This window comes from Delphinapterus leucas, chromosome 6 (genome assembly GCF_059928025.1).
Source record: "Delphinapterus leucas isolate spDelLeu-1000000601 "Yukka" chromosome 6, BTC_Dleu_Yukka2, whole genome shotgun sequence".
In the NCBI taxonomy this organism is placed as follows: domain Eukaryota; kingdom Metazoa; phylum Chordata; class Mammalia; order Artiodactyla; family Monodontidae; genus Delphinapterus; species Delphinapterus leucas.
Genome location: NC_143134.1, coordinates 38,866,918 through 38,881,503, shown reverse-complemented (window position 1 = coordinate 38,881,503; position 14,586 = coordinate 38,866,918). Strand labels below are relative to the sequence as shown.

At 45.5% G+C, this 14,586-nt stretch overlaps 1 protein-coding gene across 10 annotated transcripts in view; it reads left to right on the top strand.

Annotated features, from left to right (window-relative positions):
- AOPEP (aminopeptidase O (putative)) overlaps positions 1 to 14,586 on the top strand; it is a 390,564-nt gene that overhangs the window by 248,335 nt on the left and 127,643 nt on the right. For all 10 annotated transcript variants that reach the window (XR_016393524.1, XR_016393525.1, XM_089913028.1 and 7 more), the window contains exon 11: positions 3,298 to 3,358. Coding sequence is in view for 8 of the 10 variants with exons in the window: in XM_089913028.1 (XP_089769154.1) it covers positions 3,298 to 3,358 (61 nt within the window). In the remaining 2 variants the exon portion in view is untranslated. The remainder of the gene's footprint in view (positions 1 to 3,297; positions 3,359 to 14,586) is intronic.

The window sequence follows — 14,586 nt, the reverse complement described above, 5'->3', positions numbered from 1 at the left end:
TGCAGCTAAACAATGAACTCTCCTGTCCTCATGCTTCTGCCCCTCCCAAGATTCTCCCTATCTCCTTGGAACTGTAATTGAGGGATAGACACGCAGGGCAACCGCAGCAGCGGCCAGGTTACCTTCAGCAGGAGAGATGTGAACAAGAAGTCAGCGTTGGTGAGAGCCAGCGCAGGCCTTCTCCTCCTGCAGGCTTGTCTGCATGATAAATCATGAACCAATGTATTGTGGATTAATTTCCTGAATTAAACGCAGAAAGAAAAGCGAGGGCTTTGCAGCCAGGCAACACAAGTTTGAATCCCAGCTCTTCAAGCACCATCTAGGAGGCCCTGCATAAGGCCCTTAGTCTCTTGGACCTTTATTTGCTCAACTCTAAGATGGGGATAATAATATTGGTCTTGTACAGAACCTCATGCCTGGTAGGCATCCACCGAATGTTTGCCGCAGAGAGAAGCTTTTGCCTGTTCTCAGTCTTCTCCGGTGAAGACTTGAACCTCAGTTAGTAACATGCTGGGACTCAACTCCCCAGCCCCCGCCCTCCTCCATGCCATCCCCCCACCATGCCACCGCTAAAGAAGTGTCTTTAAGCTAAAATTCCCTGAAGGAAATTTATGTCCCTGTCCTCTTACTCACTCCTCCATGGACACGCACAACAGCTGTTCACCATCTTTTGTAAAAATCGCTTGAAAATGGCTCTGAAGTCACTCCCCAGACTTCTCTTCTTCAGGATATTTAATCCCAGTTCCCTTGACCTCCCCTGTGGGTCCAATGTGCTTAGCCCTTTGATCATCACTACTGCTTTTTTCTAAATCCTTTTTAAATTCTCCGTCTTAAGTTGTGGCAGGTTTAAGAATGCCCGTTTTCCTAGAATCCACAGCACAATGAAGCTCAGTTCCGAGTCGGACACTTGCTGCTGCCTACTTGGGTATCACCTGAAGGATGGGTGACAGGGGCTTTTGGCCCCAGGGCCCTGGACACAGGAGTGTCTCTCTTTGGCTGGAAAGGAAGTAGATGAATGAGCTGCTTAGATAGAAGCACCAGTGAAGGAAGGACAGGGAAGAAAATGGACCCTTGCTTCTGAATCAGGGCTAACAACTTAGAGTGCCAGCAGGGCCTCCACAGCCGCTCAAGCCCCGGGGCAGCAACTCTTCCCACCCGGGTGCCAGGCAAAGGTGCAGAAGGTTTGCATTCGTTCCAAACAAGAACAGGCCTTCCACTGAGCATTGTCTTCAGTGGAAATTACAAGATTTGTCTTACCTTCCAGCCTCACAAATGTCACTAGAAAATAAAACAACCTCAAGTCTCCTTGGACATTTCTCTAAGTGGCCCTTCTGCCCCACTTTCCTCCTCCTAGCAGATCAGTCATGCCAGTTGAGGGCATTTCCAGCGCCTCTTTCTATGGCCAAGCAAATAAATCAAGCCCAAGAAAGAATAATGATCTTGATTTAAGGTGCTCTGAGAGATGCCGCCTCTCTTCTCGTCGCCCCCCATCCCCGGCCCACGTGCATGTGCACACACACTCACACACAGACACCTGAGGGCACGCATGCATGCACGCACGTGAGCACACTCACACACTTCCACACTCTCACAGCCCACAGAGGGGACTTGGCCATCTGCACTGAGAGTGGTGGTGTTAGATGACAAGAAATAGTGGGGAAAAGCCCAGGGATGGTGGCACCTGGCCTTTCATAGAGACACAGCCAGTAATTCCACTGACCTGGGAACTGGGCAGACAGCCTAGGGAGGTGGTCACTTTCCCCTTATTCACTTCTGGCCTCTTCCCTGCCTGGTCGTCCCACAGGTGGGTATCATCTTGAAAATGAATCCAAACCGGTTTCTTGCCCTCTTTGTATTTTCTCTGTTTTGAAATAGCAACAGTTGCCTCCTTCGGCAATCTTTGCTTTTGCCCTGGGCAGGGAAGACAGAGGCACACAGGTGACTTGCTTCTCAGTGGAGAAGCAAAGGAAGGGACAGTATCAGTCAGCCCCGTATTCCCCAAGCCCACCCCCCTCCTTCCCTCCCTCCCTTCTCACTGTGGTCCAGCCCAAAGCCCAACCAGCACAGGTGTGAGGGGAGTACTTGGCCTTCAGCACCTTAACTAATGCAGACAGCATTGTATCTTTGCACAACTTCTTTACAATTCCAAAGGGAGGGAGGAGGGAATATTACATATATGTAATATAGTATATAAAATTAAAAAAAAATACAGAGCGTAACAACTTGGGAATATCCTACTGGGAAAGGTGATTATTAACTTAAAAAGGAATAATCTTTATTGAGTCAACAATGAAATGTGTTTTCATTCATGCAAATAAAAAATATCTATGGGGATCCTCTCTTACGCCAAGAACTGTTTTAAGAGCTGGGTTTAGGGAAGTGAGTAAAACAGACTTGGACCCTGGTCTCAGAGAGCTTTGAGCCAGTGAGGAGACAGTTAAAAGTCAAGTAACCAAATAAATTGCAGTCACAAACTGTTGATGGATGCTGTGCCACAGAAGACAGGAAGCATGGTGGGTATGACACACACAGCCTGGGAGAGGCTCCAGGAAGGCCTCTGTGGTTAGAGAGACCAGGCATGAGCAAGAATTATCTAGAAGCCAGGGAGGAATGGCTTAAACTTCAGGAAGACAGTCTGTTGACCCTAAAAATATTGGACACTTAGTACATTTAAGGAGTATTTAAATCAGCAGGGCATGAAACCAAAAGATTTCAGCTTCCTTTGGATCAGACGTAACAAGCAATCATAATATTTCAGAAAAAGCAGAATGAAGGCCTGCTTGAAAACAAGCAGCAGAAGCCATGTGTGCTCCATGGCTGTGAGCCTCTCAGGGCTCCAATAATGATTTGTATCATTTTTGCTTGCTGTAGCCCATGGTCACCATAAAGTTGGAATTTCATTTTGGTGCGCTAAGTGCTATAGTGTTCAGATTTCACTTTACTCCACCTCTTTCCAGGAAGCAGTCACGCCTGCTGTGTCCCATGAACATGCCCTATCCTCCCTGAATGGCACTCCCAACCAAGAAGTTCCTCTCAAGACATTAAAAGCACCTATTGTGGTGTGCCTTTGATTCTTAGACTTCATTGTGTGCACTCTCTTTGACTGGAGAGGAGCTGTACTGAACGTGACCGGGTCCCCCTCCTCACTTTAACCTGCGACAGCATTGCACTTTCTCCCGATTTCTCTGGAAGATTGATGCGGTGATGTGCCCGAATAGTTAGAACCATTCTGTGTAATAAGTGCTCTGTAACTTTTTCAGTCCTTTACTTTTTGTTGTCGTTGTTTTATTTTTAAAGGCTTGAGTTGTCTGTTGAAAACATCTTCCAAGACTGGCTGGAGAGTTCCGGAATACCACAGGTGTGCTTAAGATAACTGCTTCCCGAGAGTCTGTGGGGGACAGTAAGGCTTGTGTACTTAGCTTTTCATACTTAGTGTATCCATCATGACAGTGATTTATTTGTATATACTTACAAAAGTAACCCTCTTGCTGAGTTGGAATATCCCTGACTCAGGAAAATGATGGTCTCCCACCCTCTTAGGCCTGCACGGTGATGTGTGCCTCAGGCCTCTGCCTCTAGTGACCGTGGTGCTGTAGGTGGACGTTCTGGTTGACCCTGAACTGAGTGTTAAATGAGGTCTTGCAAAGCGTGGCGTATACTTTGGGCGGCGTCACCCGGCAGCAGGTCAATGCTGCCATCGGGCCTCGAGCTCTGCTGTTTGGATGCGGCCACGTACGCGTGAGCTTGCTTGCCTGCCGCGTCCCTCGGACCGGGCGTACCCGTAGTTTCTCCGTCATCACCCCTGTGCGGCTGCCCTCGACTTCCTCCCCTGGCTGTGCATCTCTACCTCCGGCTGCTCTTCTCATCTGAGGGAGCAGTTTAGATTCATTTCTCTGTCTTAGGGACCGGGACCCATCCCTCCTTCAGCTTTCCTTCTCTCCCTCCCTTTCAGCCCATGGGCAACTCTGAGGGAGAGACGGTTCCCAGGCATCCCTCGCTGCGAGGGGATCACCCGGCCTGGAGCCTTCTCTCCCTTCCGCGCTCCCCGGGTCTTGTGCTTCGCGGAGCCTGAAGGGCAGCCCTGAGGGCCGACCCTAGCTGGAGCCTGGGCCCTGAGAAGTCCGAGGGTGGCATCCTGGATGCGGCTGGTCAAAGGACCCTGTAGGCCTGCAACTCTCCCAGCCTGGGCTGGCCCCCGGAGCAGCTGCAGACCCATCATAGTGGGCCCTAGCGTCTGGGAGTGGACCCCCAAGGTGGTGAGAAACTCTGCCCCGGGGCCCAGGCAAGCAACGCTGTTAGCCTGCTCGTTTCTGGTTTCATGACCGGTTATATGAGCTTCCCCTTGGGAGTGTCTGAATGTCAATGAAGGTCTGTGAACCATGAAATTAAGGAACAGAAGGGGCTGTTCTCCATTACCTTTTCATCCCTCTACTCACATCTTTGTCCTGTTCTACCACACGGGGGGAAATGTCGGCCACCAGCCACCATGAGCTCATTCCTAAAAAGGACGCATTGCCTTCGGTTCAGGAATGCATGTCACCTGTTAAAACTTATTTGTTTGGCCCAGTCCTTCTGGCAGTGAAGAAGAATAAACACGCAAAACAAAATGGGTGGAATAAGGCAGCACCTGGTCCTGGGAGGAAGTGCTTTCAACTCGTGTATATTATAATGAGCTCCTGTGATTTCTACATCAGTGGCTTCCAAACCAGGCCACTAGCTGAGTACAAAAATCCCGGGAAACGAAGTTAAGGTTTGTCTGAACCTAAATAGCCAAGCCTTGCTCTTCTGGTCTCCGAAGGGGCTGAGGTGAGGGCTGGGTATCCCGCGAAGCCGTCTGCCTTGTGTTCCTAGGCCAGGCTGTTGCAAGGCTCCCAGACATTCTTAGCAGGGCCTGGAAGCTGGGAAGAGTTGGGAGCTCAAAGAGCAGAATCCCACATTTCCTGGCCCAGAACAACAAGGCCACTGTGTTCAACAGTTAGCCCCGAGGGAAGAGAAAAGAAAGAGTCCTTAATCGAGTGCCCAGAAGCAGGCGCACCCCACTCGGGCTGCAGCACTGGGGCTGACCCGCTTGCTCCCAGGAGGCTCTAATTTCCCCTGAAGAAGAAGAGGCTTTGCCACCAGCAGGAGGCTTTTGCTTTTCATTAAAAGGGGGAGGGGTGCGTGGAAGGGAGAGATTTGCCTCTGAGCGGTACTTTTTTTCCAAAGGTCTAGTTGCATTAGTGACAGCTTATAGCATAGACAAGCATCTCCGCTATAAACTGACGAAACCTGCTGTCAAAACACAGCCAGGTGCAATGAGGCCAACCCGGCTATAAATTGTATTTAAGACCCAACTGGTATTTCCTTGGGTGCTTAACTGTTCGGTAAAAACAACAGCGTCAGACAGAAAAGACCCTGATTTAGTGCACATCTTTCCATTGGTGAATGATCAGACGGCATCTTTTCATCTCTTCACCCATTTTCTGCCATTATTTATGCTGTTGATGGTGATTTACCTGCTCGCAGCCCTTTTCGCTTTCCTTGAGAGTTCCTTCTCGTTTCCACTTCAGTGAAAGACTCTGCGCCCTCTTGTTGCAGGAGCCTCACAGTGAATGGAACACCTTGTTCTTTGTCCCCATCATTATAATATAAAGTTACTGGTGTGTTTGGCCTGGAATGACAACCAGAGCACTGAAATCGTTCTGATGCTCTTTGTTCTCATTGAAAATTTCTGTTCACCAGCAACTGAAGTCATTCACGACAAAAGAGTCACGTTCTACTGGTGAAGTTTTCATTCTACAGGTTACAGAGGCTTTTTGTTTTCTCTCAGGAAGGCTTGCCTTGGGGTTGGCCTCCATTTTCCTTTTTGCCCACATGAATGGAAATCATTTTTTTTTAATGTGGAAATAGCTTCAGCAGCTATAAAAGTAAGCGTGAGCCCCAAAGAAGTAAAAGAAATTGGATCCAAACCTCTTTAAAGAAACACCCAACTCTATAAACTTTGACTTTGCAAACAGACTTAAAATTGATTGTGTCGTTGGTATTATAGATTATTTCTTTTATGACTTTTTTCTGACTATAGAAGTATTACATATTGAAATATAAACAGTTTGTAATAAGAAAATAAAAATGACCCTGAGATAATTTTTTGATAGAAATCCTTTCAGTCATTTTTCTGGTCTCCCTTTTCAAAAATAAAAATGATATGTTCTCTGTAGCAAGTTCAAGCACTACCAAAGTATAAAACATAAAAGCTCTTGCCCCTTTCAGTCTTACTCTGCAGAGATAATCTATGTCTGGTATGTGTCCTTCCACACATTTTCTGTGCTATACATTATGTAAATGTATATCCTTTAAAAAAAATGGAATCTTATTATCCAAACTTAAGGTTTTCATTTAAAAATATATCTTAAGCAATTCCCCATATCCCTTGATATAATTCAAGAGCAATGATTTTTAACAGCTGCATAGCTTTCTAATAAGTGGTACCATAATTTAATTTACTCAGACCCTCCCAACTGTTGGAATAGTATACGTTATTTCTAAGAAAGTTGCCCATTCTGCTAATTTGACAGTTCTATAAATAGATTTTTATTTCTTTTCATGTTTGCCCAAAGATCTCCTTCCACCACCGGCCCATAAGTACATATATTCCTATCTTTTTTTTAAACATTTCTATGCAAATACGTTAGAAATAACTTTTCTCCCTCCAGCCCTTCCTCTTTACTTCTTTATTTTAGTTGTTACAGAACTCTCTGACTCCTCCCTTTCTTTGATTTCCTGCCCACTTTACCTGATATCCTTATGTAAATCTATAATTTTCTTTCCTTTCCTAGCACCTCCCCCACTTTTTCATTATATTTTGCTTGGACTAGTGCAGTAGCTAGTTGCTCTTTTAGCCACCAAGCTGTCACCCTTCCCATCCATCATCTACATCAATGCTAAGTGAATCTTTCCCCAAACACAGCTTACATCCCTCCTCACCAGAAACTTTTTTCCCCATTTAGAACAATCTCTTTGGCTTGCTGTTTGAGGCTGTCAGCAGAACTGCCCCCAGCTACCTTTTTAAACTTTATTTTCCACCACTGCTAGGCATATGCCCAATCATAATTATCAGTCTCCAAATAGTTATGAGCTGAAGTTTAATTTTAATATAATCTAAATTTAAATTGAAAATCTAATAATACAGTCATGGTTTGGAACAACACGGGTGTGTGAATGAATCCACTTTTTCAACTGTCAATTCTATGAAATCTAAATTCAGACCAAGCATTTCTGAATCAAATTTAGCATCCAATTGAGACAGACTATGAAAACACATCAGATTTAGACGACTTATACAAAAAAGTGAAGGTAAAATATATCATTAAAGTTTTAAAAATATTGGCTACATGTTGAAATGATTATATTTCAGATACATTATAACCCAATGTATACATACCCAAGAAAATATATTATTAAAATGAATTTTAGCTGTTACAGCTTACATTTTATATGTGGCAATTAGAACATTTTAAATGACAAATGTGGCTTGCATATATTCATATTGAATAGTGATGCTCTAAAGCTATTAGTTGAGTTAAAATCTGAGTGCATAATGCCTTAAAATCCCTCACTGAATAGATATAATTGAAATCATTTGTATTTTTGTCAAACGTATGGATAAAGATGGAGCTGGCCAATCCATAGACGCCCTTCAATCTGCTCTGATGGCATGGATGATCATAATGCACGGGTAAGGGGTCGGATGCTGCTTTCACAGCAGGCGTTCATAAGGGTATGAACGAATTACCAGCCTCTCTTCAGTTCTTAATTTCAACTCCCAGGCGACCCATTTCCCAAGGTGCCAACAAGTAACACAGTAACGCTGGTGAACCTCACAGCCCTTCTATGGCTTGGGCTACTCTTTGGGGAAAGCGCTCAGCAGCCTTCAATGGCAAAGTCACGGGCAGCGGTGGCAGCAACGGGGATAGAGAGGGTGGGTAATGGCCAATCACATAAAGTATCCTAGAAATAGGCAGGAGTCAAGCTCCCAGGATTTAGAACATCAGGCTATTGTGTCATCTTGGAAAATGCCTCTCCTTTCTAAACAAACACCTGCAAGTTGCCAAAGGCCACACAAGCAAATGATGGAAAACTGAAGTCTTGTAGGGAAAAATGCTGCAGTCACAAAATTGAGGAAACTTGATAAGACATGATGCAAAAGAGACTCCATGTCACTGGGGCCACGATGTGCTTTTAGCACAGAGCAAGCCAGGTGGTTTGTTAGAGGAATAACTTGTAGGCTTCTTTTAGCACAGATTAGGTACTATTATCAACATAATTTAAAGGCCCATTAGGATGCTTAATCTTAGTGGTGTCTATAAAAATTCTACATTTAATGGTCATTCAAGAAAACTGAGACTGGTTATTTTGCAAATTCCAGAGAAATCATATTTTTCAAATTATATGTGTTATGAGATCCTTGGTTCTTTTATATCAACAATAGCCGTGGCCATAATGTGGTGTGGGTTTTGGGCTCCTAGTAATTTTGCTGTCATTCTTGTTCAGTGGTTAGATTAACAATTTCTAAGTGACTAAACATCTTGTCAGGGATCCTTGGAGATACGTTCTCTGTCCTCACTTGGGGCAGGGCCTGCATTGTCGATGAGTCACCACTGTCACTTACCGTTCATCAAAGCGATGGCCCCTCTTCCCACAAGCTCCACAGAGTGATATACTGCTTGGCAGTCACAAGAGACGAGGAGAGATTTTATTGAAATACTTTCATTTTTAGCCTAATTTTCTTTATTTCTGGCATCTGTGGCTTTGTGCGCATATTAGTTAGCTCAGGCTGCCATAACAAAATACCAAACTAGGTGGCTTAAACAACAGACATTTATTGTCTCACAGTTTTGGAGGATGGAAGTCCAAGATCAAGGTGCGGGCAGGTTTGGTTTCTCCCAAGACCTTTCTCCTTGGCTTGCCGATGGCCACCTTCTTGCTGTGTCCTCACATGGTCTTTCCTCTGTGTGTGTAGAGAGCTCTGTCTTAATCTCCTATTCTTATATGGACGCCGGTCCGATTGGATGAGGCCCCACCCATGTGATCTCATTTTCCTTAAATCACCTCTTTATGGGCCCTGTCTCCAACACAGTCACATTCTGTGGAACTGGGGGCTAGGACTTCAACATGTCAATTTGGAGGGTACAAGTTTAGCCCACAATAATGCTGATTCCCAATATTTCTCTGATTAGTTCCACATTTCTTGTGAATCCTTTCAAAGTGACCTATAAAAATCACTCAAGTCAACCGTACTGTATTTTATTCCCTTATAAATGAATATGCTTTGGATATAACTTTTTTGGTCCCAAATGACATTAGCATCCTGTCCACAAAAATTTAAAGTCTCTGATGAAATGAGAGACAAATGTGGGAAGGAAGAGTCCATTCTTCCAGGGAGAAGTAGGTAATTGAAGGTCTGTGCCAGGCGTTGTGTATTATTGGGGGGCATCCGATTTGACACTGTCCAAATGTATTGACCTCTTCACAGTGTAAGGCACCACATGAAACAGGAGACATTTTCCTTTGGTGCCCCAAATGAAAGCACTGTATCTTTCCTTCTTTTCTCTCCCTTTCAAAACCTGATTTCCAGAAAGAATTTGAATCTCATTCACAGTAATCTACGACTAGACACCAAGTGAGTAGTAAGGATTAAAAGTGTTTCCTCTCCCTTGAAGATTTCCTTTGTAACTGTGTCAGATCTTAGGCTTTGACAAAACTGTCAAGCATCCCAGACCAGATGGATGAGATTTGCTAGGGGATGCTTCTTCCAGGATCTGAAATCATACCTCCCAGCCAGGTGCCTTCCTTCCCTGCCCCTTCCCTTCTTTCTGTGGATGTTGCCCGTATATCTATCCTTTACCAGGGATTGTGCATGACTCAAAGATGAGAGAAACACAGGCTTCACCCTCAGGATGCTTAATAATCCAGTGGGAAAAATAGACACACAAATAACCGACCTAAGGCAGAGAGCCGTGAGTGGTGTAAAAGTAACTCACTTTTAGAGTTGGGAAGAAAGAGGTCATTTTGCATTTGTGGAGGCAGAAAGGATTGAGGTGCCATTTAAAGTTCAGTCTCGAAGGACAGGTAGGGGAGAAGGTCATTTCAGGCAGGGGGAGTGACATGTTCAGCGTCTAGTGGTGGAAACTAAGTGTGCATGTTTGAGCAGCATGGGGCAGAGTCAGATCTCAGTGATGGGGGTGAGGGGAGGTGATTAACTAGCTTGTCATAGCATGATTGAGGCTCTGTGGGTAGCGCCTCAGGACAAGGGGAATGGAGGCAACTTCCCCGGGGGGAGGAGCGGAGGAAAGGACCCACCCTCCTAAGTGAGCCTTACTGTCACTCTTAGCTCACTTGCCCCAGCCCCGGCCCCCGCCACACTCTAACCAAGGCGATTCCACCCCCAAAATAGACAGGTGAATGCAACTCATGGTGATGAAATGCATCAGGTGAAGGCATTTTGACTATCATTTGGGACAGTGATCTATCTCTCCCTCTCCATTTTCCTTCTTAGGAAGTAGTTTATTGCTGCCCACTTTGCATGGAGAGCAGGATCTGCGAAGCGGATTGATTAGTGAGGCAGGACACAGCCAGACTGCACAGGGCTGAATGTGATGATGGAGAGTTCTCACAAAATGCACCGAAGGCTCGCAGAAAGAGTGCTGGTGCTTGAGTGGCAGTTAGATACCTGGACGGGTGGGCCAGCAGCCTTGCTGGAAAGAATACTCCCTGGATGAAGGGCCAAGTCTTTCCCCTCCACGCAGGTACTAGGGAGTCTCGTGGAGTGAGAGGCACAGTTAGAGAGACTTTTGCTCCTTGGTTTTCAACTTTTGAAATTTTATGTCTAGAAGCTATTCATTTACATGGATACTTTAAAAAAGCATCATTAGGGGCTTCCCTGGGGGCGCAGTGGTTGAGAGTCCGCCTGCCGATGCAGGGGACATGGGTTCGTGCCCCGGTCCGGGAAGATCCCACATGCCGCGGAGCGGGCTAGGCCCGTGAGCCATGGCCGCTGAGCCTGCGCGTCCGGAGCCTGTGCTCTGCAACGGGAGAGGCCACAACAGTGAGAGGCCCGCGTACCGCAAAAAAAAACAAAAAAAGCTACAGGTCCCAGACTCAGGCCACACCCTCTGAATGAGGATCGCCATAAGGAGGGCTGGGACCGACTGATAGAATCCATAATTATGTCATCTTCTGAAATATATTCTGTGAAAAGGGTTCTCCTTCTTTGCCGAGTACAATCTAAACTCTTAGAGGCCTTCACGTTTATGTTCTTCCTGAGCAATCCAAATATTTGGCTTTGTGGTTTAGTTTATTCATTCAACCAATATGCCTAGCCTTGCGCTGGGCCGTGGACATAACAAAGCTGAAAGGGCACAGCCCCTGCCCAGGAGCCCATGGTTTGTGGGAGCATCTGCGAACCAACCATTGTTCAAGGTGTGCTCAGGGGGCCTCTGCTCTGAGTTTGAGACCTATGGGGAACTGTAGAGGTTGACTTCTGTATTTGCCAAGTTCAGCCAGGAGGCCAAGTCCATTAGAAGACAACATGCTTGGAGGCTGGAGACTCGGCTGTACCACCCCCATCCTACCTGCCCCCTCTTGGTCACAAGTTGGCCAGCTTATTGTGCAAGGGAGCCCATGTGATTGTCCTCAAGGTGCAGTGACTGGTGGGTCATGTTTGAACACACAGGCATTACCTGTTCTTCAGGTTCATACATATTGTGCACCCACAGAAAGATTCACTTAAATAAGGACACTGTAGCTCTTGTAAAGAGTGATTCTGTTTAACAGGATTTCCCTGAGCATTGCTTTATCTGTTTCATAGAGAGAGATCTTTAGAAAGAAGGAACAAGGTAAACTCAAAGAACTATGACAAGGATATCAACTTCGGATTACAAACCTTTTGTCAATAGAAAAGACATTCAGTTCTGCCTTTTAAGAACTGCCCCCATTCTCTCTTCTATTAGGCTGAAGACACACTCTGGTAGACTCTTCATCAAAGGCACGTTATGCTATATTTGCGTCGTGCTCTTCCCACACCTGGGGGAAAGCCCTGAGACCTAGCAGTGCAGTGAGTTGTGTACATGGGTGCACACACACGCAGGCCTCCTTGACTCTTTGACATCAAACAGCATCATTGTTCATGCTGGTGTTCAGATCTGCATCCCAGGCCTGGGGGCATCAGCTCCTACTGTGGCCGTTCACAGTGCTCACGGGATTTCTGCCCATCTCTGCTGCCAGAGCACCTGCTGACAACAAAAGCTATTAGGAACACTTGGCTGCTTTTAGAGCATGGGGCTTTTTTCTCCTCTTTTGTGGAGAGCCATCACGTCGTATAAAATAGGTGTGCATTTAATATCTGCGTGGTACATATCTCTTGGGTGTGGCCTCTATCGCTTCATGGTTAAATTTTAGGCTTTTCTGGTGTTGCAGGACTTTCAGTCTGCTTTAGAATCCTTGGTAGGAGCAAGTCTTGGAGAAGAGCTCATCTGTTCATCCGTGGGGTAGCTGCGCCCAAGCTCATAGCCCTAGTTAATGGCAGAGCCAGGGCTTCGCTCTAGGACCCTGAGTCCTCAGTCTACCTAAGACATTTTATATTTTTAGCAGAGTTGCTTTTAATCCAAATTAGCTTGGTCCCATTCTTGACTTAGTTTTTACAAGACATATAAAGAGATAATAAATGAATACAGCAGAAAGCCTGAGCAGGGGTGATTTTGAATTTAATTAATGACTGCTATTCTTCCTGAATATGTTCATTTCTGTTCTTTACAGGGCCAAAAAAAAAAATGTGCTTTTCATATGTGTCACAGGTATACACGACCCTCTTCCATTTATATATATCTAAATGGTAGCCCTGTATGTCTGACAAAATATTTTGCATAGAAAGTATGGGGCATTCGGGTCTTCCCTGGTGGCGCGGCGGTTGAGAGTCTGCCTGCCGATGGAGGGGACGCGGGTTTGTGCCCCAGTCCAGGAGGATCCCACATGCCGCGGAGTGGCTAGGCCCCTGAGCCATGGCCGCTGAGCCTGCGCGTCCGGAGCCTGTGCTCCGCAACGGGAGAGAGGCCACAACAGTGAGAGGCCCACATACCGCAAAAAAAAAAAAAAAAAAAAAAAGAAAGTACGGGGCATTATTCTACTGAAGAGCTGGTATCTTTTTTGGAGTGAATGAATGCAAGTGTGTGTAGAGATTAGGTCTATTGTCTTTGGAAAGATAGATACAACTATTCCTCTCTTGAGTTGGAAACCAAATTAAATAATAAATACCAGGTGGCCAAAACAACAAGTGAGAAAAAGCAATTGGTTGAACAAAAAAGTGTCTTTATGTACCTTCTAAAGCATTTAAGGGATGGTTCCCGTATCTGCTTATTTGCTTTCAAAAGCAAATGCCAACTAGAGTCCCTGGCTTTTGCCCTCGTTTGTCCCCTCTGCTGACCCAGAGGAGGAGAGTGTCAGTGTCACAGCCCAGTGGCAGCCAACCAGCAAGTGTATCACAGGTCAGGGTAACAGTCAATGATTGTCAAACTGTCCAAATCCAAATGTGTGTTTAAAACAGGGCAGCGTTCGTGTCACACATATCTCTGAATGGCAGTTCTCCAGGATTTATTGGCGCTTGGTAACGAGCGTGTTCAGCTCATTCAGCAGAAGACCCCATCCTTCCAGGTCAATCCTCCGCTTTGAGCCTTTACAAGCTCAGTATTTTCTGCTTCTGATCCTGTCTAGTTATAATTGCTACCATCACACTCTGAGTGGGATTCAGACAGTCTGATGCATAAAATGCAAAGCTGCATTATTCTGAGGTTAGTGAACAAGAGTGGAGGCTGGATGGAGGAGCAGAGTCAAGCGTGTTATATGCAATGTGCTGTTTTCACAGAGCATGTGGTAGTGAAGTTTTGTTCTGCAATAGTCTATGTTGGATGAAGGAGATAACTGATACATTAGATGCAGCTTTGGAGAGAGCCCTGCACCACTAAGCTGTGTGCCTGTGGACGAGCCACTTGTCTTCTCTGAGTCCTCACTGCTTCTTTGGGGAATGAGGGGAACAGGCCTAGGTGAAGGTCAGAGCCACTTTGAGCCTCATGTCACCGTATGCTGTGCCCAGTACCTCGCTGAGGCCTCAGCTCCCGGTTACCTCTGAAAGGAGGAAGTTGGAATTTACTTTTCCTCTGAGTGTCTTCCTTTCCTCTCCAGGAATCTGTTGAATTGCCCTCAGACTGAAAACTTGCCCTTAGTTAGGAGTGATATCGGGAGAGTTTTCATATGTTTTGTCCTGAGTGGTGTTTTACAAATGTACACTATCAAAAAAAAAAAAACCCTGTTCCTGCCTTTCTTTTCTCTTCCACTGGAAAATTGCTATATGAAAGGTTATTGGGAGAAATCTTAAGTAATAATCAATCTGCCAGAGCATTTATGCTGGTTGATCATTGAAGGATAGGCACTTGCTACTAATTAAAATCAATTATTCACAGATATTAACCTGTTTGACCCTCAGGAGATGAAAAAAATTTTGGTAGGGTTGTTAATGTCTTAAAATTCCTGCGTATCAATCAAAACTGCAGGTGAGTT